Source organism: Phaethon aethereus (assembly GCF_964289735.1).
Source record: "Phaethon aethereus genome assembly, chromosome: 28".
Taxonomy (NCBI): Eukaryota; Metazoa; Chordata; class Aves; order Phaethontiformes; family Phaethontidae; genus Phaethon; species Phaethon aethereus.
Window position 1 is genome coordinate 931,119 of NC_138604.1, and position 27,321 is coordinate 958,439.

The 27,321-nt window shown below is 42.7% G+C and overlaps 2 protein-coding genes across 2 annotated transcripts; both read left to right on the plus strand.

Annotated features, from left to right (window-relative positions):
* KHDC4 (KH domain containing 4, pre-mRNA splicing factor) lies at nucleotides 1-13,942 on the plus strand (the record flags this gene model as incomplete). Its single annotated transcript, XM_082011501.1, has 14 exons — nucleotides 1-92; nucleotides 212-449; nucleotides 2,797-2,925; nucleotides 3,285-3,364; nucleotides 4,961-5,013; nucleotides 5,906-6,069; nucleotides 6,455-6,666; nucleotides 7,220-7,280; nucleotides 8,144-8,201; nucleotides 8,411-8,664; nucleotides 9,182-9,337; nucleotides 10,333-10,445; nucleotides 12,352-12,443; nucleotides 13,410-13,942. The coding sequence occupies 14 exons, from the start codon at nucleotides 1-3 to the stop codon at nucleotides 13,607-13,609; spliced, it is 1,902 nt and encodes a 633-aa protein (XP_081867627.1). The 3' UTR covers nucleotides 13,610-13,942.
* Nucleotides 13,943-15,271: 1,329 nt separating this feature from the next.
* RIT1 (Ras like without CAAX 1) lies at nucleotides 15,272-18,906 on the plus strand (the record flags this gene model as incomplete). Its single annotated transcript, XM_082011597.1, has 5 exons — nucleotides 15,272-15,368; nucleotides 15,938-15,994; nucleotides 16,931-17,004; nucleotides 17,471-17,662; nucleotides 18,676-18,906. The coding sequence occupies 5 exons, from the start codon at nucleotides 15,272-15,274 to the stop codon at nucleotides 18,904-18,906; spliced, it is 651 nt and encodes a 216-aa protein (XP_081867723.1).
* Between the last annotated feature and the right edge of the window lie 8,415 nt (nucleotides 18,907-27,321).

Here is a 27,321-nt window from a genome sequence, read left to right on the forward strand (position 1 = left end):
ATGACGTTGCGGCTGGTGCGGAGGCGGTGGAGCCGGGCCGGAGCCATGTCAGCGGGTGGTGGAGGGCAGCGCGACGCTGGGGCCGCTGGCGGGTGAGGCTGGGCCGCGGGCGCGGCGGGTTCTCGGGCGCCCCTGGAGAAGGGCCTGAGCGCGGCGGTTCCGAGGGGCAGCAGGCTGGGAGGCGGCCGGGACTGAGGCCTCTCTTTTTCAGGCGCCGCAGTAAGTGGGACCAGCCCGGCCCAGCCCCCGCCTTCCTTCTCCCCGGCACGGCGCCGCTGCCCGGGCGCTCCTTTCCCGGCGGCGGAGATGGCGGCTCCGCTGTGGCGGGCTCTGAGAACTCCGCAGCCCCTTCGGGAGCGCTGGATGCGGCCGCGGCTGTGGCCGCGAAAATCAACGCGATGTTAATGGCCAAAGGGAAACTGAAGCCGGCGTCCAGCACGGCGGAGAAGGTGAGTGCCCAGAGGGGCGAGCAGGAGCCGTGCCGGTGGGGCCGCCGGGCCCGGAGGTGTTGTGTGGGGGTCGGTGTCACGTCTGTTTTCTGGAGACCTGCGACCTTTATTTGTCGGAATAGCTCTCAGTAAGACGGGAAATGATGGAGGCTTGCTTTGTAAAGTAGGATGTAACAAAAAACAATCGGAAAGCCTTTTTAAAATTATTTTCCAGAATCGCAGAAAACAGTGGCATAGCTGTGAAGTCAGTCCTGCCACTCTTCTGTAAGGCTTAACCAAAGCGATCTGTAAGAAGATGATAAAACTTTTTCCTGAAGTATTTTCGAAGTAGTACAGCTGATGTAAAAAATGCTGTATAAAGCAGACAGTTTAAAATATAAGACCAAATTATTTTCCCACTTAAACAAGTTATCGATAGGAGCCATATCTCCAAGTTCTAAACAACTTGGTCAGCTTCTGGTCAGCCCTGACCTGAGACTTGGTCAGCCCTGAAGTGGTCAGGCAGTTGAACTAGATGACTGTTGTAGGTCCCTTTCAACAGAACTTTTCTATTCTAAAGCAAGTGTAACTTAAAGCCTGTTTTCCAATATCGGTAACCAGAACAGTCTTGCTCTTCTGCATGTTCGTAGTCTATGCTAGAGCCAAGTTTAAAAGGGTGTTTCAAGTTTCCGTCCAAACTTGTTCAAATATAAAGTTAAGAAGAGTATGTTTTCACGGTGTATTGTATGTTCTTTTTCACATACATAGTATTGGTGGGACTGCCAGTTACGTTCTAAGGGTTTGTCTTGTGAGGCAGCATCAAAATGAGTGTTCATCTTGTCATTGGGTTTATTCACAAATAACGTAAGACAGTGCCAAATGTGCCCTGCCATGTATTCACCGTCATTGGTTCTCTTTTAGGTTCTGTATCCAAAATGATCGTTACAGCCTTTTTAATATGTGAGGTTTAGTAGTGAGCGTTTCTTTGATCGTTGCTATCAGCAGTCCTAGGTAGTTGTACACATTGTTTGGTGCATGATGGTGTCTGCTTCTCAATACTGAACAGCCACCTGAAGATGTGAAATTTTCAGTGTTCAGAAACACGTGGCTTGATTTCAGGTAACCTCCATAGTCATACCGGATGGAAGTAAAATCTATTCACTGACTGGCAGTTTGAGCTGCCTAAAAATTGGAAAGTACTGTGATATCTCACTCTCCTGTCTGTGTTTTTTCCATAAGCTCTGGTGGCATTCTGGCATCCTGTGACAAGTCGTATTGCTGTGGACAGCAATTGCAAATTGACATTTGGTTAGTGACACAAGTGGCAAATTGCACTTAACCAATTAATTAATTTGCAAATGGGATATTTTTTTATTGCATATGTTGCTTTTGTTAGGAAATGTTCCGTGATCGCATTTCCGGAATAAATAACTCTGGTACTTTAGATTGTGAGCAAATTTTTAATTTCATAAAGAGCCTGCAGGTTAATGAATGTGCTTTTGTGGTTTTTTTTTTTGAAGTGTGGAAGGAATGGAGAAATAGATGTGTACGGTGCATATACGATGCATTAGGCATATCACTTTATAGCTGCCTTCTGGCTGTCATGCAAGTGCCGTGCTTCAGGTAATATTTGAGTGTGGATGGAAACCTTTTGGATGTTACTGGAAGGTTCTCTTTTTATAGAGTCTTGTTCTAAAAACAAAAGCATTTCAGAATTTTTAGAAGGAAGTACTATCTAACTGTCTATATGTGGAAAAAGCTGTAAGGTCTTTGTTGTGACTCCAGTTCTTCTGCTGTATCTCCCGAATCTGTTTGATTCCATGACTACTTCTTTCTTAGCACTTTGATGCTGACACAAAATGTTATGTCCTTTTTTTAAAAGAAAGAAGGGCGGGGAAAGTGTAGTCATAGTGTGGATGAGTTTAGATCTTGACCAGAAATTCTAAATGCTATGTCTGTGAAAGGGGATTTGAGAGAAGTATGAATTACATGTCTTATTAGTCTAACAGATTTCTGTCAGAAGTGCCAGTTCAAGTGTAAGATTCCTTGGTTTCCATTTGAGCAACTTTACTGCTTAGTTCTGTATCTGTTTCTCCATTTATAGAACAGAAACAGTAATTACTTATTATATTAAAACATGCTGAAGATAAAGCTAGTGGTTTTATTCAGGCTCGAAGTTGTGAAGTGGTAGATTATTAAGTAGTAGATGTAATGTTCTTTCTGCTAATATTTGTAAAGCTTGGGTTCAACAGCTGAAAGGGGAGAATGAAAAGGATATTCATGTCTAGAGTACTAGGGTCAATTTGTCTGTTACATCATTTATCTCTGCTTTCCAACCACTGGTCTTCTGCAACGGTTGTCTTTGAAGCTGCAGGCTCTGGGAAAAGGTCCATCTACAAGTAAAAGCAAAGATGACCTTGTGGTGGCAGAGGTAGAAATCAACGATGTCCCCCTCACATGCCGAAACCTGCTGACGAGAGGACAGACTCAGGATGAGGTATGTTCAAGATCTATGTCTGGTTTGTTAGGCTTGGTAGCCTGTTTGAACCTGTTTGTAAGGTTAAAACAGCTTGCAATAAACTATATTCAGTGGTTGTTTCCTCTTTTTACAAAATTTTTGTGTTTTCTAAGTCACTTTGTTCAGTAGGTTATTGGTTTGTTCAATAATATGTCATTATGATGAGGTAAGGTAGCACAGCTAGTATTCTTTAGCGGGCACCATTCATTCTCTTACCACTTTATTAATGACTTCTGGTCTCTTTATACAACACCATAGCTTAAACCACTTCAGGTTTTTTGTATGTGTTTTGTTTCTTATTAATAAACTGATCACTGGCTTTTTTAAATTGTTTGTAGATAAGTCGCCTGAGTGGAGCAGCTGTCTCTACTCGAGGGAGATTCATGACTGCAGAAGAGAAAGCAAAAGTGGGCCCTGGGTTTGTATTTCTTCTTGGAGGTTTCTGCTTTTTTTTTCTCATTGGTTGGCTAAGAGGTAGGGTTTTTGTTTGTTTAGTTTTTCATGAGCAGCGTCACCTTTGGGTGCCAGAGCAAGTTGACTATTGAGTGTTTCAAATATGTTTGCCATTATGATAGTACTGACTGCATAGCTGCTTTCCTACCCACTTAATATTGATAGGTTGAAATAAAAACAAACCACAACTGTGATAGATCAGACTGTGCTGAACTTCTGACTGAACGCTATACTCGATCTCTTGTGCATTTTGCTGAGAATGGGCAATTTTCCAATTACAAGAGAGCTAATATTTCATAGACTTGGTGCTTCTATTTAGTTAAACTTTCACGTGGAAAAGCAAATGAAAGTTTTCAGTTGTATAACTTAAATAAGTCACATAAATAACTTTTGAATCTTTTTTAGTTTTCAGTGCAAAGCTTTGCTTACTGAGCACTGTGATATTCAATTAATATGTATTTATTTCCTTATTTGAAGAGTATTTTAAATCTTTATGGAACACTTCATGTGTCTAAATTATAGAGTCTTTGGGTTGGAAGGGACCTTTCAAGGCCATCTAGCCCAACCCCCTGCAATGAGCTGAAACATCTTCTGCTAGATCAGGTTGCTCAGAGCCCCGTCCAACCTGACTTGGAAGGTTTCCAGGGATGGAGTGTCTACCACCTCTCTGGGCAACCTGTGCCAGCAGTTCACCACCTTCATTGTGAAAAATTTCTTCCTTAGATCTAGCCTAAAGCTACCTTCTTTTAGTTTAAAACCATTACCCCCTGTCCTGTCGCAACAGGCCCTGCTAAAAAGTCCATCCCCATCTTTCTTGTAAGCACCCTTTAGGTACTGGAAAACTGCAGTAAAGTCTCCCTGGAGCCTTCTCTTCTCCAGGCTGAACACCCCAACTCTCTCAGCCTGTCCTGATAGGAGAGGTGTTCCATCCCTCTGATGATTTTTGTGGCCTCCTCTGGACCCTCTCCAACAGGTCCCTGTCTTTCCTGTGCTGAGGGCTCCAGAGCTGGACACAGGACTCCTGGGTGGGGTCTCACCAGAGCGGAGCAGAGGGGCAGAATCCCCTCCCTTGCCCTGCTGGCCACGCTGCTTTTGACGCAGCCCAGGACACGGTTAGCATTCTGGGCTGCAAGCGCACATTGCTGGCTCGTGTCCAGCTTTTTGTCCACCAGTACCTTCCAGTCCTTCTCAGCAGGGCTGTTCTCAATCCCTTCATCCCCCAGTTTGTGCTGATACTGGGGGTTGTTCCGACCCAGGTGCAGGACCCTGCACTTGGCCTTGTTGAACCTCATGAGATTCACGTGTGCCCGTTCCTCAAGCTTGTCCAGGTCCTTCTGGATGGCATCCCGTTCCTCAGGCGTGTTAGCCGCACCACTCAGCTTGGTGTCATCTGCAAACTTGCTGAGGGTGCACTCAGTCTCCCTGTCTGTGTCATTGATGAAGATCAGTTAGACAGTTCTGGTCCCAGTACTGAATGTAGATGACTGTAATATAATTGTATTGAACCTATTATTGTATGTTCTCTGTGGGTTTAATGCAATATTTGACACTTCCTTTCCAGAGATCGTCCTTTGTATCTTCATGTCCAGGGTCAGACACGAGAATTGGTTGACAGTAAGTATATAAAGCATTCTGATTTTTCTCTCATTATTTGTGATAAAGGGGTTTTACTAAGGGTCATTTTGTTATGACCGCTACGGATTTGTACTATAAATATCTCTGTGTTGATAATAGGCACTATTTAAACATTGGTGTTTAGATCTCCGCTCTACCTAAGGTGCTGTGTACTGCATTAGTTGTGAAACTAAAACTTCTGATAGACTACAGGGAAGGTGGGGGAAGCGGGTAGGGTTCCTAGGCAGGTACAGCTCTTATGTACGAGTTTATTCTCTGATAACATGCTGAGATCCCATTACAATAGGCGCGTGACTGGGAGACCTTCCCTTTAATGTACAAGTATGAACATTTTTTGTGAAATATGTCTATTTCCAGTAGAAGCACAACAAACTCCTGTCTTGCCTATGCCTGCTGGAAAAAAAGGAAAGCTATAAACTGTTCAGGTGTTCATTTGTTTTGTGTATCAGTTCATGGGCTTGCCCTCAGTTGTCTCTTGAAACTTGAATTTTGTATCTACTTTGATTTTCCATAGTCACTAAACGATTTTTCACACGTTAGTTTGCTCATTCATGCAGATAGAAATTCTATACAAGGTTAATGTGAATGTTTCTACCATTTCCTAAAATGTATAGGCTGAAACTGCCCACCTGCATATATTAGCCTAGGCTTTATCAAGTTGGGAGTGGAAAAAGAACGCTGATGCTTCTTGCCATCCTTTGTGATCCAATCCCAGCATGCTAATATTGGGCCTGCTGTCAGATGCAATCTTTTTGTCTGTAGATCTGCTGTCACAGAACATGGGAAAGAAACCTAATTGTGAAACAACTAGGTTAATCTGGGCAGTTGACAAGGGACAAAATAGAAATTAATTTCATATTCTGTCAACTAGGAGCTGTTAACCGAATTAAAGAGATAATTACTAATGGAGTAGTGAAAGCAGCCACAGGTTCTAGTCCAACTTTCAACGGAGCTACGGTTACTGTCTATCACCAGCCAGCCCCTATTACTCAGTTGTCTCCAGCAGTTGGCCAAAAACCTCCATTCCAGTCAGGGGTGAGTAATTAATTTATGTGAATTTTATTGAATATCACTGATTACAAGATTTACCTATTAAAAAGTATACATGTAATATGCTGTTTATTTAAAAACAAAACCAAACACACAAACCCACCCAAAAATAAAAAAAACCAACCTTGCATGTTGTGAAAGCTGGAGGATTAATCGGACTGAGTCTGAACAGTGAGACTCAGATGACAATAGCCTCCTAAAAGAAAAGGGATGGAGAGAGCAGTCCTACTTACAGAAAAGCAAAGGGCTGACTGCGCCATCTGACACTTAACTGTTCTGACTGTCACAGAAATAAGATTTCTGGCCTCCAGTGAAATGAACATCCCAATTCTTAAAGTGAAATAATAAGCTTTTACTGTTACATTTACAGATGCATTATGTTCAGGACAAGTTATTTGTTGGTCTGGAACATGCTGTACCTACATTTAATGTGAAGGAGAAGGTAGAAGGGCCTGGCTGCTCCTACTTGCAGCATATTCAAATTGAAACGGGTGCCAAAGTCTTTCTTCGTGGGAAAGGCTCAGGTTGCATAGAACCGGCATCGGGCAGAGAAGCTTTTGAACCCATGTACATCTACATCAGGTATGAGGGTTAAAAAAAGAATTTAAAAATCCCAGTGACCAGTCATGAATGTAGCTTAATGTTTAATCAGTGTGGGGAATTCTTAATTCTGACTGACAATGCACATGAAATAGTTTTTGAACCTGACTTATTTTAGTAGAGAGATCTCTAAAGTGATAAAGTTATCAACCATATGGTGATATGGTATAAAGGTATAACCAGAAGGTATTGCTTTTGTTTGGAACACAGTAAAGCTGCATTCTTTTTGGGGTTGGGTTGTGATGTTGAGCTTGAAGGGAAAAATACGAAATGCATTGACCAATCAAGTCAGTGTTCTGTGCTCATTTCTTGCAGTATTTAGAATTTAATATGAATTTTCATGTAGAAAATAAATACTTACCGCTTTTGTTCATGATTGTGCAAAATAGCTGCAGAGCTGCTAGAGTCCTGTTGAGGTGACTGGTCACTCATTAAAGGAATCTGGCAGCGGGTTGCTAATGAAAGAAGTAGCTCCCAAATTTGGTGGAAACATTTGTGCTTATGAGGGGTTTTTTTTTTTGGTATATGTTTTCAGTCACCCAAAGCCAGAAGGTTTGGCAGCTGCTAAAAAGCTGTGTGAGAATCTATTGCAAACCGTGAGTAGCTCTTACAAATAGGAGATTTCAGAGCCTGTCATAGCTTTAGCACGTGCATGGCTAATGGGTTTTTTTTATGCTCTCAGCAAAACTGTCCATGTGTTCTGACTTGCTAATAGGTTTTTCCTTCTAAGTACTGCTGTCTAATTTTTGTACAGTGAATAAACATTTCTTGGGATGGAGCTCTAGTAGTGGAATTTTGGCAGAAAAAAATGCAAGTGGTTCCTGAGCAGAACTGGGGGTGGTGGTCAGGGGATTGACTATATGCAAACATAAAGGAATCCTGCTTTTTTCTGACTGCAGTAGCTTCCCTTGCTTTAGCTTTAAATGTTGTCCAGAGCCACGCTGTTTGCTTTATCTTTCCAAAAGTGATTGCTGTACCAAAAAATTTTAGAAAACCTCTCACATGTACACATGGAAAATTAATCTGTTTTTCTTAAATGAATGTAAATAGAGTAAAATACCATGTCACAGTCTTTCTGTTAGTATTGATAATTGAGTATGGGCTTCAAAGTCTCCTTTAAAAAATATATGGAAGCTTTTAGATTCTTTGAGTATTTTGTCTCTACTGAAGTAATTAGTTTTCCACTATTTCCTGTGAAAGATTATCCTATATTTTACACAAACCTGTCATGGAGACCAGCAGGATTAGTGAGGTGTTCAGCATGTTTTTGTGGTGGCTTTGGTCGGTGGGATTTTTTCAGTTTTTATGTTAGGATTGTTGCTGTCTTTGTGCATAGTATGTTCTGTAATCGAAGTCCCCTTACGGTTTTATGAGGATGTGTGCTAAGATGCCTTTTGCCTGCAAAAGGTTGCTATAGTAAATGGACATTTATTGTCTAATCTTTGAAAATTCTTTGTAGGTTCATGCTGAATACTCCCGATTTGTGAATCAGATAACCACTGCAGTACCCTTGGCAGGTAAACGTTAGCAATAATGAAGTCTTTGGAGTTGCATTCTGCAGAGCTGTACTTACAGTTAATTTTGTGGAATTTATTTACCTGTAGAAGTCTTCTAAGTCCTTCAGCTGTAAAGGAGTCCAGCTTCTTTTACATTTAGTTAATAAATTTGATATTTTTGTGACTCTGACTGAAGGTGACCTTTTTTTTTCCCCCCTTTCTCTCACCAGGCTTCACACAGCCTGCCGCTATAAATAGTGTACCTTCCCAGCCATCGTATTATCCTTCCAATGGGTATCAGTCTGGTTATCCTGTTGTTCCCCCTCCTCAACAACCAGTTCAGCCGCCATATGGTGTACCAGGCATAGTACCACCTGCAGTGCCATTGGCACCTGGAGTCCTAACAACACTACCTACAGGAGTTCCGCCTGTGCCAACACAGTATCCAATATCTCAAGTACAGCCTCCAGCCAGCACTGGCCAGGTACTGCCACAGATTAATTATTTGCCCTATAGTTTTCAACTTACTAATCTGTTTCTTTGCTAACAATAAAATAATTAAAGTCGTTCCAAATGGAGAATTCTTCTTTAGGACTTTTTTTTTTCTTTTTTATTGCTTTGCTGATGCTTATAAGCAACTAAATTGTTGGTATGGCTGCTTCATCCTGCGTTTGTCATATTATAGCCACCTGTTAACATAAAGGATATCTGCAGGGGGTGGTCACTTGTTTGTGAAAAGTGTTATCACAGGCTGTGATGCAGCTATGTAGGTACAGTGAGTTTGAGTTACAGATAGTGATTAGTTTGAGGTGGGAGCATTCAGTAAATTAAATACTTGTTTTATATTTAAGCTGTCAATTTCCTTTTAGCTTCGCTTAGGTTCTGCAAAGAGAAACTAGTTGTGTGTTCTGCTCCTATGTATGAAACTCTACATTGAATTAATACTTCATATGCATATTATCAAATTTTCTTGTGTTTTGTTTTCAACTTCTGCATGCCAGAGTCCACTGAGCAGTCCTTTTCTTCCTGCTGCCCCAGTAAAAACAACCATGCCGACTGGTACACAGCCACAAGTCCAACCCCATCCCCAAGGTCAGAAGAGACGCTTCACTGAGGAACTACCGGATGAGAGAGAGTCAGGACTGCTGGGATATCAGGTGGAATAAAATCGGCAATTTTACTTCACCATCAAAATGGAACCTAGCTGGAGAGAGATTGTTATTAGCACAATTTATTTGGCAGCAGTCATGCAAGACCTTTGGCACGTGGCAGCAATTGTTACAAAACATTGAGACCATGCTTTGGTTTCTTTGAGTGGATGCACTGTTCTTAAACTGTGACTTATTGATTCATTGGCAGCTTGCTTTCCATACCCTCAATCTTTCGTGAAGAATAGCGGTGCGTTCAGGTCAAAGAGATGACAATAGCGTGTTACTGATTAGTTTAAAGGGAGATTATTTGGGGTTTTCTGGGTCTTTTGGGTGGGCTTGTTTGAGGGGTGGGAGGGAAACGTGGTAATAACTTCCAGATTTTCCCATTTACCTTTCTTGCAGGTTGCCCTTGAGAGGATTTCAAGAAGCCTAGTTTTAAGAAATTGATTTTATTTTTTTTTAAATAGCAAATGTTAAACAGTTGATTTCACTAAAAATAATTTTCAGTTCTTCAGACTTGTATGTGAGAAAAGAGAGTTTCTGCAAATGCTTCTCTCATAATACACACCTGCTCACAGCAGAAACCCTTAATAAAAGCTTTGCCTAGAGGCAATAAGGAACTGACTATATGTTAGACCTAATATTAGTATCTTGAGCAGAGTTTACTGTGGTATGAGGTCTATACGGTATTCAAAATTAGCTGATTGAGGAGGTAGTAAGTTGATCTGTGAGCTAAGCAGCTATCTTTACTGTCCTGGGCTACTGAATAGGTGGAGTAGGTGATGAGGTGTCTTCCATATTGGTGCTCAGGTGTGTTTCATGCTACGTTACCCTCAGTATTTTTAGGAGAAAGCATTTTGTTTAACAATGGCAATTAGCGATTTCTTCTGCTAGTTGGCAATATGCTCTGAAAAGTTGGGTTTCCTATCATTATCATTAAGGAGCTATAGCTTATGTTGTAGTTGTAGATTTGCTAATGCCGTGTGTTTTTCTGCTCATAGCATGGACCCATTCATATGACTAATTTAGGTACAGGCTTCTCCAGTCAGAGTGAAATCGATGGAGCCGGATCGAAGCCAGCAAGTTCCTCAGGAAAGGAGAGAGAGAGGGACAGGTGAGTGATGAAAGAATTATTTTCAGGTCTCTTCTGATTCTGATGGCAAGCTTATCTCAGAGATGATCTGTGTTTCATGTTCTCTTCTGTAGGTTTGGAGGTGGTTTGTTTCGTTGCAGATGGCTTTTTAGTGGTTGTTTTTGTCTTGTTTTAAGGAGAAGGGATGCAAGGGTTACCTCTTCATGCTATATAATGAAAATAGGTTTCTTTCTACTCCTCCCTAAGTCTGTATGCTCTTACTTTGTCTGGGTCTGGTATTTTGCCAACTTCTTGAGATCTCAACATGATATTTTTGTGAAATAGGTTAGTGCTTACACTTTAAATTATTTCAATTTTAAAACAAATCTGAAAAAGTTGTAAACTTTAGACTTTGCAGCCTGAAGCTTCAGGGAAAGGTTTACTTGATGGTCCCTTTTGTTTTCTGGCCATTATGAAATACATTAAGGGTATTTGTGAAGTTTTCTATGTTCTCCATCTTGTATGTAGTCCTAAATTTAGCATAGCTATTTGAAGTCCTCAGGCATTACTGCTCTTCCTTAGGTACTCCAGTGCATTGAGCCACAAAACTGTCAGGCTTGCATGTTTTTTCATGGCATCATAGCACGGTTTGTGTTGGAAGGGACCTTTAAAGATTATGTAGTCCATTCCTCCTGCTGTGGGGAGGGACATCTACTAGATCAGATTGCTCAAAGCCCTGTCCAACCTGGCCTTGAACACTTTCCAGGGACAGGGCATCCACAGATGCTCTGGAAGCCCACTATCTCATCACCATTCAGAGAAGAATTTCTTCCTTACATCTCATCTAAATCTGCCCTCTTAGTGTAAAACCATTAGCCCTTGTCCTGTCACTTCAGGCCTTGGTAAAAAGACTCTCCCCATGTTTCTTCTAAGCCCCCTTTAGATATTTAAAGGCTGTAATAAGGTCTCCCTGGAGCCATCTCGTCTCCAGGCCAAGCAACCCTAACTCTCTCAACCATTTTTCATAGGAGAGGTGTTCTAGTCCTCAGATAATTTTTGTGGCCCTCCTCTGGACCTGCTCCAACAGGCCCATGTCTTGTGCTGGGGACCCCAGAGTTGGACAAAGTACTCTAGCTGCGGTCTTGAGAGCAGAATAGAGGGGCAGAATTACCTCCCTCAGCCTGCTGGCCACACTTTTTATGCAGCCCAGGACATGATTTGCTTTCTGGGCTGCGAGCGTACATTGCTGGCTCATGTCCAGTTTTCTGTCCACCAGTACCCCTAAGTCCTTCTCAGCAGGGCTGCTCTTAATCACTTCATCCCTCAGCCTATATTGATACTGGGGGTTGCTCTGACCCAGGTGCAGGACCCTGCACTTGGCCTTGTTGAACCTCATGAGATTTGCATGGACCCCACTCTTTAAGCCTGTCAAGTTCCCAGCATTCTTCCCTGTAATGTACAGGCTGCACCACTCAGCTTGGTGTTACCTGCAACCTTGCTGAGGGTGTGCTTGATCCCACTGTCTATGTCATTGCTGAAGACATGAAATACTCTTAGGTCCTGTGTGAGTCTTGCGTGACACCACTTGTTTCTGGTTTCCACTTGGACACTGAGCCGTTGACTGTGACCCTTCACATGCAGCCATCCAGCCAGTTCTTTACCCATCTAATAGTCCATCCATCAAATCCATTTCTATCCAATTTACAGATAAGAATGTTGGGGGGGACTGTATTGAAGGCCTTACAGAAGTCCAGGTAGGTGACATCAGTTGCTCTTCCTTTGTCCACTGATGCAGTCACTCCATGGTAGAAAGACACTAGATTAGTCAGGCAATTAAAAGTTAAACTCCTCAGGTCAAGGACTGAGTTATGAATTTGTTTGCTATTACCTCTGACTTTCTGCTTGTTTTTAAAAAAGAAAAAATAACGGCTTGTATTGGTTTAAATAGGCAGTTGATGCCTCCGCCAGCTTTTCCTGTCACTGGGATGAAATCAGAATCTGAAGAAAGAAATGGTGCAGGGTCTTTACCAGGCAACCATGGTAAGTGCAATGAATAAAATGCACTTGTATGTCAAGTTTCCTTTCCCGAATGAGTTTGTGCTGGTCTTAAAGTTCCTTTAAACCGGTGATTTTTTTGCCTGTTTATACTGCATTGTTAAAGTGAAAAGCAGGTCGTGTTGCACTGCTCTGGAATCTCTTGTGTTCACTGTGATTATACGTACATGGTGCTTCTCTTAAAACTTTGATAAATTACTGTACGAATGAGGAGAATGTAATTAAGTGAAGGACTAAAGACAGGTATTTTTGACCCATCAGTTAGCTGAGGCACAGAATCTCATAGGATTGTTTTGTAACACAGATATCATTGTGGCTTTACGCTCAACAGCTATTTCTAGAGGCACTAAGGAGTATCGGTGGAAGTTATGGTTCAGGTGTGTATTTACAGACATGAGTTATGTCTGCAAACAACATAAGTGCTGTCAGATTTCATCCTTTCATAGGGCTGTCACACATGAAGTATTTGCAGCTTGGTAAAACATGTAATCATTTTAACTCTCCTGGTAGTTCAGTGCATTTCAAGTCCATGGGTACATGATGTTAGCCTGTTTAACCTTAGTTTTTCTGCAGTATTGGTCCCAGAGATTGCTCTTCTGTTAGCTTTCTTTTGAACAAAATTTCTGCTTTTCTTTACATACTTGTCTCTTTAACGGTGAAATTGCCATCACTTAGACCCATTTGCTAACTTTACCTTTTTTTGTGTGTTTCTTTCTTCTTTCTCTGTTCTCTTACATGGTTCTGATGGATCACATGTGCTGTTGCTGGTGCTGTTTCCTGTGGCCTTCAACCTTGGATGACCATTGGCTTTGTGACCTCAAAATGGTGTCCAACTAACAATTTAAAATTAACGTCCTTTTTTTTTTATTAACTTGTTTTGGGGCATTTTATCTCTTTATTTTTGTTTTTCCTTCTTGGGGGCTGGGGGGATTGTGTTTTTTCGCCACCTAGATCATCAAGCTAAGAAGATGAAAACTGCAGAAAAGGGTTTCGGATTAGTGGCATATGCTGGAGATTCCTCAGATGAAGAGGAGGAACATGGTGGCCATAAAAACGCAAGTACTTTTTCACAGGGATGGAGTTTGGGATACCAGTACCCTTCCTCACAACAGCGAGCTAAACAACAGATGCCATTTTGGATGGCACCATAAAAGCTGCAGAAGGTTTTCATTCACTTTTTTTTTCCTCTCTAGCAATAATGCATGTATATTACAGAATGAACTTTGCAAATATGCGTTGTTTTTACATTTGCAGAAGCTAAAGGTTCAGTATTCCCCCTTGAAAGGGCTCCATTATTTTTAAAATCCTTATTTCTGCAGTGAATTTGTCAATTAAAAATGATTTTGAAGTAGTATTCTGACAGGGCTAGTCCCTTATACAATGGGGAAATACTGTAAAGAGAAACTAGGGAAGCCTGTCGGTCTGCATTTCCCATTTTTCCAGGATAATTTAAAAATTGAAAGAGTCAGTCATGCTGACTTCATGCTACACCTGGTGTTCATATTTTATTGAGTGTTCCTGCTGTCAGCCTGTGTTTGCAGTCCCGTTGAGCTAATGGTGACCCCGGCTTTGGGGTCCAGTGTTCGGACTTTCAACAAAGGAAAGGAATATACAGTAGTACTGAGAAACTTGAGGATCTTCCTAAAACTCTTAATTTGTTTTTACTTTAAGCATCTCCTGTAACTCGGCACTGTTTTTTTCTTTAAAATGTGGTTTTACTAACCCCGCAACTTCTTGTTCTAGACAGATGTTGGGGCAGGGGGTTGCTCAGCTTTTTGGATGGGTTCATCTTGCTCATAATCCCCAGGTGGACTTGGTGCTGTAGCACTGGTGTTTAATCTTCTCCAGTCACCCCTGGATTTGTTCCTGTTCAGCAGTTCAGATACGACTCCTCCTGTTGAGGTTCACCCCCATCTCTTAACTCATTCACTTACTTGATTCTACCCCTTCTGTTTCACGGTGGTTTAACAAAAAAAAGGCAGGTCCACGCAGCACCAGGACTCCAGCGCAGGCCTTGCTCTTGCCTTGAAGCGCAGAAGTGGAACCTGGGCATAAGTTGTTGGATTGTTTACGGACATGAACTGCAACACGGGCTTTCGTAGCGGGGCGGGCTGTTGCAGAAAGGACTCTTTTGTACGGAGAAGTGATGCGTAGGACTGTGAAGAGATGCCGGTCGGCTTTTGAAATGGGAAAAAGAGTTTTAAAAATTGGGCTGTGAATCGCTGCTGCACAGTGAAAGACGTTGCTGGCTCACTTGTACAAACATTGTCTTTCCTATGTGTTGTAAATAATTAGAACCATACTTTCATTATAAATAAATGTATAAATACTCTGCTGCTTTCTTTTTTTGGTGAGGTTTGACTTCAGTGCAGCCAGAATCCGTGGTAGGTAATTTCTCGGGGTGGAAAATTAATGATGAAAAAGAGTCCTTAGGCCGGGGCCTTGCAGCTGTACGCGCCAGCAGGTCGCGCTCGTGGGGTCTGAGCCCGCGGTCCGTGTCCCGAGCCCCCACGGAGCGGAGGGGCGCGGCGCTGGCACTGCGCCTGCGCTGGCCCCACCGGGCCGCCGTCCGAGCCCCGCCCCCTCCGCGCGGGGCAGGCGGGGCGCCGGGCGCTCGCTGGCGCTGCAGGGGCCGCCGCCATTTTGGTGTCGCTGCCTCGGCTCGGAGCGGCCGCTGGTCGGATGTGGCACGGAGGCGCCTGACGTGAGGTGAGAGGAAGGGGGTGGCGGCGGGGCAGGGCTGGGCGAGAGGCCGCCGGTACTTACGCTCTTTTCTCCTCCTCAGCGGTGGCAGCTTCTTCGGCGCTGAGGAGATGGATTCTGGAGCCCGCCCGGGCGGCGGCAGCGTTCCGGGGCAGTCCCGCGAGTACAAGCTAGTGATGCTGGGCGCCGGTGGCGTCGGCAAGAGCGGTGCGTACGGCTCCTCCAGACGCGGGGCCGATCCGCCGCCGGAGGGGGGACCGCGGGGGGCGGCCCTGAAGACCCTCTCTGCTGCTGCGGGCGGGGCCGCTTCTTTCCTCTCAGCTGCGCGAGAGCGGCGCGGGCGACTCCGCAGGTCGCGCTGGTGGCAGGAGCGCCGGAGGAGTCTGCTTGGCAGCTGCGAGATAACATGGGATTTTTTTCAGGAAACAGACCGGTTTTGGGCGCTATTCCGTGTGTGTCGTGTCCGTCCCCCCTCCCCCGGCCGTGGGTGTCTCGGGAGCGCGGTGTGTCATCGTCTTCCGTGTTTTGGCTGTGTCCAGCTTTGTTTCTGACACTCGTAACGGAGTGCTTTGTTGAAGACGAGGGTGTCGTTCTCTGTTTCTGAGTTATTTAGCCTATTTCATCTACTAGGTTTCAAGTCTTGCACGGCGTATGATTTTATGTCTTAGCTGTTAGTGAAATAATGTGCTCAGACATGTTTGTGAACTGAATGCTGAAGTGGCAGATGTTTACCGAGACTCATGCATTTGATTTTTGATTTGATTTTTTGTTTCCAGCCATGACTATGCAGTTCATCAGTCACCGGTTTCCAGAGGATCATGATCCCACAATTGGTAAGAAAAATCTCTTTACTGTCCACTCCCTTTCCTAGCAGGTTAAGCTGTTGTGGAGTCCATTGCTTTAAAGTACTCAATTTAGAGAAAGCAGTAAACTTGGCTGCGAATAGAGGACCCAAGTCCCATCTAAAGGGATTAAAAGTTCTGAGACTGCTGTGATGACAGGGATACATATCCTGAGTTTTAGATTTTTAATGGTTTTCCTATCCTGTATATTCAGGTCATGTGCTATCTAGTATGTTGGTGGACAAGAATGAAAAACTGCTGATAAGTGATTACTAGTTGTCTGTTCAAAAAATCTAGTCCCCACACTGTTGTTCAGCTCTCGGCTATTAATTTGCCAGGCCAAATTGTGCTCTGTGTTTTAGAAATTGGGAGGGATGAAAATACTTAGAGATGCTGCAAAAGTTAGGCAGCAATATAGTAAGAGAAACCTTAACCAACAGTTACACTGTCGAAGGAAAAGTGGGGAAAACAGCCAGCTGCTTGTTGAAAGCAGACTGTTGTGGTGTGGGAGTGCTGACATAGCTAATTAAATATTCTGTTCCTCTGACTTTTTAAGAAAATAGAAGTTAGTGGTGGCCAGTTCTTCTCTTGAATCACGGGTGTCTTCTGGTTTTGAGAAAAATGTAATGCTCTTTACTCTGTGCTTTCCACGAAGGTGTCCCAAATGAATTTATAGGATGTGGTCACGTGTCTGTCAGAAATAGCATATACAATAGCGTGATTTTAGCAAACAGTTGGGAGGATACTAAATCACACCAGAACAATTAAAATTTTAATTTGTTGTTAAAGGAAGATCAGACTAATTTAGTATAGTAGTATTACCAGATTCGGTTCTTCTTGTGTAACTTTTTCTTTGTGAATTGATGACTAATGAGTGTTGCAATTGTATTCCAATCTTGTTCTTTCTGATGTGCCATGAATTCACAGAGGATGCTTATAAAATACGAATACGCATTGATGATGAACCTGCCAATCTGGATATCTTGGACACAGCAGGACAGGTATGTGAGTAATAAGTGAATTGGGAAGATGTTGAGAAGTCTGCAATGGTCAGGTGTAGACAGAAATCCTGTAAAAGTATGCCTGTCTTTTTTTCCAAATTCTTTCTGAGCTCTCTTACTTCTTCTAAACATGATGTTGCTTCTAGCATCTGTAGCATGCTATCTGTATTCAGGCAGTTCAGGTGGTACTCTGGTTTCATGTTCTACCTTCTCCGTTGCACCTTGCTGTTCATGATCAACAAGCTGATGACATATTGGTATGATTTCTATAGCAAGGGAAACTTGGTGTTAATCCCAAGCGTATGTAATGTCTTGTCCTATGGGTAGCAGAAGGAGAAGATAGATGACCAGCTTGTTTACAGAGTTCCTAAGCATCTGGTTTTGGAATGCATATTGTGTTTCCTACTCTGAGCAAATTAGAAAGTCATTGCATTTGTGCAATTGAAATGTAATTGTCTGTTTCTAGGCAGAGTTTACGGCCATGAGAGACCAGTACATGAGGGCTGGTGAGGGATTTATCATCTGTTATTCAATCACAGACCGGCGCAGTTTCCATGAAGTGCGTGAGTTCAAACAGCTAATCTATCGTGTTCGACGCACTGATGACACTCCCGTGGTCCTGGTGGGAAATAAATCTGATCTGACACAGCTACGGCAGGTAAATGGAACAAAAGAGGCCCACAATTACAAGCTATTTCTGTTGTAAAATGCCATGATACAAGAGTCTATACTGCCTGCCTTAATTTTTTTACATGTTTACTATAGAGTAGTACTTGTTTAACCCAGAATGTCTTGAATAACCAAATACATATAGCAATCACAAAAGTAAAGTTTTCAAGTTGATGCTTTGGGTTTCAACTGCTCTTGAGCTTTGCTTTTTCATTCCTGAAAGGAGATCCTGTTAATAGAGATTTAGCATTCCATAACCCACTTACAGATACTAGTACAAATTGCAGATGCCAGTGTGCTGAGAACAGATGCATAATAATGGTGAACTTGGATAAGAATGGACAGAAAAGAAAATACTTTAAGCTTAAGGAAACAGTAAATACTATCTGTGGGAAAACAGCTTGAAGCAGAGGTTCACTTGAAGGAAATGTACTTTGGAAAACAAATTCCAGAGGTGCTGTTTGTATACCTGGAATTAAAGGAATTTGCAGTGTGTGTTGTAGCAGGAAAATTATGGTAGCTGTGACGTGTAAAGTATAGGATGAGGAGTGGGTGTTGCTTTTGTTTGGCCTTGGTAAGACTGTTTTGGTTTGGTTTTTTGGAAAGGTTTTGCTTGGTTCTGGAAACTAGTTTGACAAACGTAATAGATTTTGACCAGGAGAAGGGAATAGCCTTAGCTTACCAAACTGACAAATGCTTGTGTTAGGGCTGAGGTCTGCTCATGTTAGGCAAATTAAGCTCCAAGAAAAGAATATTCTTCTGAAGGACTTTGTTTCATGAATGTCCAGAGTGTCTCTTGCAGATGATTGCATTGCTAGAGAAGTGATGAGTGAAAGAGAAAGAAAAGCAAGTTTGTAGAGAAAGATTTAGAGATCAGTAGAAATGAGCAGTTCTGGAACTGGGAGGGTGCACGCACAGTTACAGAACAAGCAGAACAAGAAATGGTAAAGAAACTTCCAGGTTTGGCTTTTTGACACGTGTGAACTTTTTTTTTTTCCTCAGGTCTCCAAAGAAGAAGGCTCTGCTTTAGCACGAGAATTCAACTGCCCCTTTTTTGAAACTTCAGCTGCATACCGTTACTATATCGATGATGTATTTCACGCTCTTGTGAGAGAAATCCGCAGGAAAGAAAAAGAAGCAGTAATGGCAATGGAAAAAAAATCAAAACCTAAAAGCAGTATGTGGAAAAGACTGAAGTCACCATTTAGAAGGAAGAAGGATTCAGTTACTTGAACAGAGATAATTCCTCTGGAAAATAAAACGAAACCTGTGAACAGCCATTTGTAACCAAAGCGGTTTAGTGACAACATTTTGACAGCATATTTTAAACCTGATGGGACTTTATGAGGGAATGCATAACTTTTACCAATTGTTTTTGTTTAGAATGATATTCCCTTAATTTCGGATATTTAAGTTAAGACACAGTAACAGTTGTACTTTTGTTTGTTGTCATTTTTTTTACTGGATCCAGCAAATGTTGCTTGTATTTTGTTGGTTACAAATGCTGATAGGTTTATGTCCCTGCACTTTTGAATGTTTGTCTTCGGTCACTGCATACTGGAAGCTGAATTGTGTAAAATACTGCTGAAGTTCTACCCAACCTAATTTAATTAAGTTTTTTCCTAGTTGTTTGCACAAGAAAATTTTGCTGCTCTCCGGAACAGTAACCTGCATCACGAGAGGCAGCTTGTCCAGGTCGTGCTGAAAAGTAGTTTACAAAGCGTATGTCATGACCTTTATACGCAGCCTTGGCTGTATATAGAGGTCACTGAAAGGAGTTGTACTAGAGTTCTTGTGTTCTCATTGAGTAGACTTTTTCCAGCAAAAGTAATGTGGAATATTTGTATAAGTTTACCTAAATTGTCAGTTAATCAGCAGTGTTGTAGGTGGGATTCTAAACAAGTCAGAAAAAGCAAATGACGGTTCCTGTGGCAGCTATAACTTGGCAACAGTGCATGAAGGTGTAGCATTTTCCTACTGTATATAGCATTTACTGTGTTGCCATAGCATGTGTAATGTCATGATGCTGTAGAAACCACAGCTTTGAATTTTCTGACTTGCTTGTTAAAAATCGTAGTTGTAATGGTGCGCTGGCTTATTTATTTACATTTAATTTTATGTTCTTGTCTTAAAGGAGCCAGTATCTTTGTTAAGTAGAAGTCTCTAACATAGTCATTTCAAATTACTCTGTGATAACTACTTGGTAGAGAAAATAACTGATGCTGAGGTATCTGGGACCAGAATTAATATCCCTAAGACTGGTAAGATTCTTCCAGTGCAGTCTTTAAAAGTAGAATTGCTGGTGCAGTGGAAGGAAGCAATTAGCTGGGCACAGTGACAATCCTGACGGATACTCACCCTGACTTTACATGTGTGGGTGGTCAGGCAGTGCAGGTACAGGTTTTCTTACACTCAGGAAAGAATGATTTCATTAAGAAAGTGCTTCTGAGGCAGACCCTCCATATGCAGAGATACTCTCTGCTTTCAAGCCGATTGACATACACATCGGTTGTAGAATTTAAATCCAGCGGAGAGGCAGGGGTCTGGTGTTACTCCTCTTGATTTTGTTTTTTAATACTAGAACAAGTCATAGTTAGGTAACTCAGACGTGGTTAAAACAAGTTTCTCAGAGAACTAAGTGCCTAGAATATTTCAGTTTAAGAGTGAAAATGTCTAGTAGCCTTCAGCGTAGTATAGCTTCTATTATTCTTCAATCATCTGTGTTAGTAACTTTGTTCATCTTGCTGATGAAAAATCAGATCTGTACTGTCAGTCTTAGTGTGCTGCATGTGATAGTGCAGTCCAGACTGAAAATTCATATGTAAAAAGATTAGTACAAGAAGCGAGGATAGCAAATATATAAACGTAAGTTTTTTTTCTTGCTGAACTCTTTATTGCTTAAGATAGGACTGGAAATTCTGTGCCTATTGGTTTTAAGAGTATTTTCTTTGTGTAAGATTTTTTTTTTTTAAACTTAGAATTTTGGAGGGAGGTAACATTGTATTTTGTTTGTGGCTGAGCTAAATTTAAATTGGTTTCTGCTGCTCACTTCCTTCCAGTGCTCCAGTGTTAAGTTACACTGGTAATAATCACACATACATTGTCTGAAAAAGGCTGAGAATAATTCAGACTGTTTAGAATTTTAAGACCTCTTTTACCTTAACTGTGTGAGCAGTTGTGTGCATCTTTTCAGTAGTTACTGCATCTTAACAGTAGTTACCCTCCTAATCATTCCTTGTTGGATTAAATGCTGTCTATGACTTGTATAAAAATCCTAGGAAAATCATCTAGCAGGAAAATTTGAGGAGAAGGAGAGGGCAGCAGCTAAGAAGTTGCTCTAAAAGCAGTCGCTGATTCTGTCATCACAAAAATTCTTTCAGACCGGCCTTCTGGAAATACTGAACAGGGGCCTGATGGCGATTACTAGTTTGCCCTGTGCTTTTTCCTTGATACAGTAAGTTAACATAAAATATTAGTCAGCTTCCTACGTTCAGAGTTTTCAGATAGTATGTAAAGGTAACCTGTCAGTAGTACTGAAAGCTGTATGGGACTGTGTTCACCTTTAAATAACTGATGTCTGTGCCTTACGTGATTCCTTCAATGCAATTTAAGTGTTTACTAATGTCTTTTGTGAGCCTGTTGCTTATAGAATTACTACATCAGAACAGCAGCATGCACTTTTTTTACACAGTATTATTCAAAAAGAGTTCTATTTTTGTCATGTATAAATTTGTACACAGAATTATTGTTCTATTTGACACAATATATAATTTTTAATACAAACATTTGCATTTGTTTTCAGCTGTGGTGTCTAGCATGATGGGTAGAAGGCCGTTCAGCCTGAGACTGCTGCAGAAGGAAAGCTCGTGGTGTCTTAGTAAATTAGTTTGGAAAATGTTTATCCTGCTCAGGGAAAAAAAGGCGTTGGTACTTTCTTGTCTGGGGTTTGTGCGGCACGGCTTTGGTAGTGGTGGAGCTTGCAGGGGTGGCTTCTCCAAGAAGTTGCTAGAAGTTTCCCCCATGTCCAATACAGACCGGCCGCTGGCCGAGGCCAAGCCCATCAGAAATGGTGGCAGCACCTCTCTGTTGACATACTTAAGAAGGGGGGAAAAGCAGCGTGGCGTTCGCAGCTGGAGAGAGGAGTGTGAGTATGCGAGAGGGACAGCTCTGCAGACACCATGGTCAGTGCAGAAGAGGGGGAGGAGGTGCTCAAGGCACCTGAGCAGAGATTCCCCTGCAGCCAAGGAGCTCCACGGGGAGCAGATCTCCACCCGCACCCAGGGAGGGCCCCACGCTGAGCAGGGGGATGTCCGAAGGAGGCCGTGACCCTGTGGGCAGCCCGTGCTGGGGCCGGCTCCTGGCAGGGCCTGTGGCCCTGTGGGGAGAGAGAGGAGCCCTGGCTGGAGCAGGTTTGCTGGCAGGACCTGGGACCCCACGGGGGCCAGGCTGGAGCAGCCTGTTCCTGAAGGACGGCACCTGTGGGGGGCCTGGGCTGGAGCAGCTCATGAAGAACTGCAGCTCATGGGAAGGACTCATGTCAGAGAAGTCCGTGGAGAGCTGTCTCCCATGGGAGGGACCCCACGCTGGAGCAGGGAAGAGTGTGAGTCCTCCCCCTGGGGAGGAAGGAGCAGCAGAAACAACACGTGATGAACTGACCACAACCTCCATTCCCCGTCCCCCTGTGCTGCTCAGGGGAAGGAGGGAGAGAAATCGGGAGCAAAGTTGAGCCCAGGAAGAAATGGGGGGGGGGGAGAAGGTGTTTTAAGATTTGGTTTTATTCCTCGTTATCCTACTCTGATTTTGATTGGCAATAAATTAAACTAATTTCCCCAAGTTGAGTCTTTTGCCCGTGATGGTAATTGCTGACAGATCTCTGCCTGTCCCCATCTTGACCCACAAGCTTCTTGTTATATTTCCTCTCCCCCGTCCAGCTGAGGAGGGGAGTGATAGAGCAGCTTTGGGGGGCTCCTGGCGCCCAGCCAGGGTCAACCCACCACAGTTGTGTTTAAGTGCTACAAAGCCAAAAAAAAAAAAAAATCTGTGATGCAGGTCTGGCACTAAATCGTTTAAGGCTCTAGATATTTTGCAACCGTATTACTTTGCCTTTCTGTGCCCTGTGGAAGGCGTGTTGCCTTGCAGAGTTTTAGTTATGAGTGGGGCAATAGCAGCTGCATGAGATAAGGGTCTAAATCTTTGCACAGACACCTGAGTATTGGGGCTGCCCAAGGCAGTAATCCTTTTGCGTTTGCCTTGGTTTCTCTCTGCATTGGTTGATTGCATTTTATGATTTTGTACTAGTACAAAGCAGCTGGATTTAGACTCCTTTGGGGCTTTGGTACGGTTGTTTTTTCTTCCCTTAAGGGGTTTATCCTGTAGCCAGATTTGCAATGTAACTCTTGGTTTATGGCTACTGAAAGGCTACTGTTGTCACTGGTGTTGGGTTAGGGAGGATCTCTCCTTGTAGGACCATGTGAACGACGATCTAGTGCTACCAATATCTAGAGGTGCGGAATGCTTCAGCTTCTTCTGCGCACAGCATAAATGTCTCCTAGTGCCTTCACCAGGCGTTTGGGCGCAACTGCCCCAACTACCATCTCTTGTAACCAAGTCTTGTAAGAGTCATCTTGTTGTGGCGGTAACTCAGGTACACATTTTTCTAGTCTGGAGGGACGTGCTTACATGGTAGTGTTGTGGCAATAAGGTCCCTAATCGCGTTTACAACTATAGCTGTTTTGCCGTCTAAACAGATGAGTCGGCAGGTAAATCTTCCCCTGGTTGATAGCCTGATGTGTGTTACTCGCTTCTGCTTCCCTGAGAAAGCTTCCTGAACTGTAATTTTGGACTAAGTGCAAGATTCCTAGAAGATTAACTCTTACATATTTTTGTTCGACACGTCGTCCAGTTGACAGCCATGAATCACATAGGTGGCACGCAGATGTTGTGGTTCTTCCTTTATTATACTTCACTTAACGAGTATCTTTGTCCATCACCACATAGCTGATGATTAGGAGTGAGCTTAAAGCGCTTTGGAAGCCGCTCTTTATCCAAGAACCTTTGAAAAACTAGAAATTAATGAAAACTTGGTAGACCTGTAACACATTTGTAGCAAAATCAAATTACTTGAGGATGTTTTCTAAGTAGTGGTAAGTAATACACGTCATAGCTTTGTAGTGTTGTTTTCATCCTGTGTGCAGTTTCCATCCAGTCATTTAATAGTAGAGCTCCTTTCTAAGCCTGCTAGGAAATCCTCCAGCTCTATCTAGCTGTTAATACCTCGAAAGCCACGACACATTACGGCTTGCTTCATTTTGCAGACTAGTTAAGAATATATTGAACAACACCGACTCTTAGGCATGTTCTCTTAGGGCTTCCCAGTAACTCGTTTGCTGTGAAGGGTGTCACCCTGCTTACGGTCCTTTTGGTTTTTACTGTTTTTCAGAGTTGACAACATTCCTTCTTATTCCAGGACAGCTTTGCTTAAGAGTCACAGGTGAGATACGAAATACCTAAATACAGTTCACCAGCTGTTTCACCCCTTACGTACTTAATCCTTCGTTATATACTGAGTAAAGATTGAAACACAACTACCTTTTTCCAATGCTGTGCTGTTAGTGATCTAATGATCCTGCTGTTGCTCGTGTTATTTGCTATGGATTGGGCCACTTTATCCAAAGTCAGCGTGTTAAAGTGTATTCATTCTTCATTAATTTTGCTATGGCCCTGTTGTGTTCTCCATAAATCCAGGAAATGTAATTTAGACCAAAAGAAAAGGCTATTCTTGCATCTTTGTTGGCTATTTGGCTTTCAAATGTAGACCGAAACAAATTACTTTGCAGACATTCATACTAAAAATTCCTAAGTATGTCGGTACTGTAGTAAACTCTAGAGATGAATTGGGGGAAATTCATCTAATTATGAAATTCATCTAATTAGAAAACCCTCTAATTATCTTGTTAGAAGCAGATGACTAAGAGCTTAATTTTCCGGCTTTTCCCTAGAAACTGAGAAGCTGTTTCAGCTATTCTAGTGGTGACCCCTTTCTTAAAGGGCACGAACAAATCTGTGGAATGAAAAAATTCCTACCACTGCATTCTTACAATTCTTCCTCCAGTATGATTGTTAAGTGCCATTTATCGGTCATCTAAATAGTTACCGGAGTGGGGTTTTTGTATAAAAGCTTACTGTAATGGAGACCTTAAATAAAAACTACCTTACGGATGAAAGAAGTGGGTACCATTGCATACTGGTTGCCTGGGAGTTCACGTAGGCGTCAAGTGTATGTGAAGAGAGAGCTTTTCAGTGTTCCATCTCCCCAAGGCAGGCTCAAAGGTGTTGAAGGTCGTCACCGCCAAGGTCTGCCCAAAAGGAGCGTATCCATCACCAGGAACGAAGAAATCTCAGGGAAGAAGGCTCTAACTGTAACAGCCAGCACGTGTGTGTAGTTGAGCACATTTTGCTGTTTATTGTCTGCTTGGAGCGTGCGAGGAAAATCTTTCATGTAGCGTGTGGTGCTGATGCAGATCCGTGTTGTGTGATTGTGTTAGAGGAAAGCAAAACTGTAACGCCTCCTCGCTGTTCGCAAAGCTCCGTCTTTTGCAGAGATAACAAGAAGTTGTTTACAAAAGTTCAAAACTGGTAGAATTTAAGATACGTGGAGGTTAACTACATGTAACTGAGAACTAAAAAAAAAAAACAAACAACAAACCCCAACAAAACCCTTGCCAAAATTCCTGCTGAGTTAAAGCAGTGTAACAAGACTGGAGGAGTGAAATAAAACATTACATAGAAACCAGATGATTAAATCAAGCATCTGGGTCGTGGGCAGCTTGCTGACATGACGCCTGGTTTACACCTGTATCAATCTGGTCGCCAGGAACCTTGGAAGACTTCAGATGAACGCTCTCGAGCCGTACTTTCTTCTCTGGTGCAAGCCAGCTATTTTCTGGTTTGTGCTCGCTACAGCAAACGAGCGAAACCAGAATGTTTCCCTTGGTGTAGGCTGAGGTCATTTCTTCCAGTGAGTCTGTGCGTTAAATTGACAGAAGACGCACGAAAAGCGTCCGACTTGAACTTGCACTCTAGCAGCTAAACCACTAGATGGCCAGCGGTGGAGGATCGAATTATCACTGACTGGGACATACAGGTTAATTCTGACAAACGCTTTCTTTACTAACCATCAGCTTGAAACCCTGCACGTGATGTGAATGCCATACAAAGAAACAAACCCTAGAAAATACAGGAAAAGCCTCCTCTGAAAACATTACCAAAAGTCAGTACTGAGAAACGTGACCTTAGGATGACCAAGAAGAGATGAAAAGGAAAAAATATAAAGCTCGTGACAGGCCTAAAGGTAAGTGTATGCATAAACATGGTCTGACTAACATGCGTGAACCATTAATATCGATATTCCCATGAGATCTCAAAGGACACTTGGATGAACTTGCTTCAATCTTTTTATCTTGTTTACTTATTGGTCCTCCCCTCTCCCCTCTTCCCTCTTCCCTCTCCCCTCTCCTCTCCGCTCCCCCTCTCTTCTCTCCTCTCTCCTCCGTCCCCTCCCCTCCCCTCCTCCTTTCCCCTCTCTTCCTTTCCCCTTTCCCCTTTCCTTTCCTTTCCCTCTTCTGTATGACACATAGAGTGCAACACTTGGAAGATAGGATAAGAAAAGGTGGAATAGTTCTCCTCGAGAATCGTTGTGTGACCACGATGTGGGAGTTATTTGGAAATACAGAAGTTCTCTGCAGAGAATATTGGTAATAACAAATTTTTTAAAAAATTCTATAGACTGGTGATGGCCAAGACACTGCTTCAGTCTGACAGCATCCAATATGATTAGATGATTCTCCATACAGGATTTTTCTTTCTGGGCTGTGCAGCTCTTGTGTAAGGGCATCTCTCCTATTCAATCCTTCTATACTTTTTTCCCCAGCATTCCCAAACTTTATTTTTTTCCACCAGACCTGTTACTGCTATTATTATTGTAAGAAAAAAAAAATTACTTGAGAGCATCAGCTCGGGCTTTGTGCTGTAATGCCTGGTAACGTGTTGATTTTTCTCTTGTCTACACGCCTGGTGGTCCTTTCAGAGACCTAAGCATATATCCTGAGGTGTGACATACGTATTTCTTTTAATTATAAGAGGATTTTAGTACATCGATCTCAGTGTTGTAATTCATTCTTTGAACGAGCATAATGCTGTGAGACACTCGGTATTTGCTTTGCTGAACTCCTGTTTGTCTTGTTACATTCATTAGCAGGAAGGAACCAGACAAGCTTTTACATTTCAGCTTTCCGGATGTAAAATGAAGCCTGAATTTTTATGTCTGTCTATTAACATTCTGTTCAGGAGCCAAAGTCAAGGTGCTGAGCTCCCAGTGCTCCCAAGTTGCATTGCTTGTTTCAATTTTTAAAAAGCCAAGGTTATACAAACTGAACGTTCCCCAAATAATTTTGCCTGTGCGTTTTTTATGGTTTTCTGGGTACGGATGGGTCCAGCCCATCCCCTGTCCCAACTGAAATCAGAGTGTCCTGTCGTGACTCAGAACATACCTTTCCCTTCTCAGACCAAAGGCGCTCAGCATTCCTGTGCCTCCCTGCAGCATTCCTTTGGGGGCGTAGGGAGGGGAACGTGCTCCCCGTGCTCTCGTTT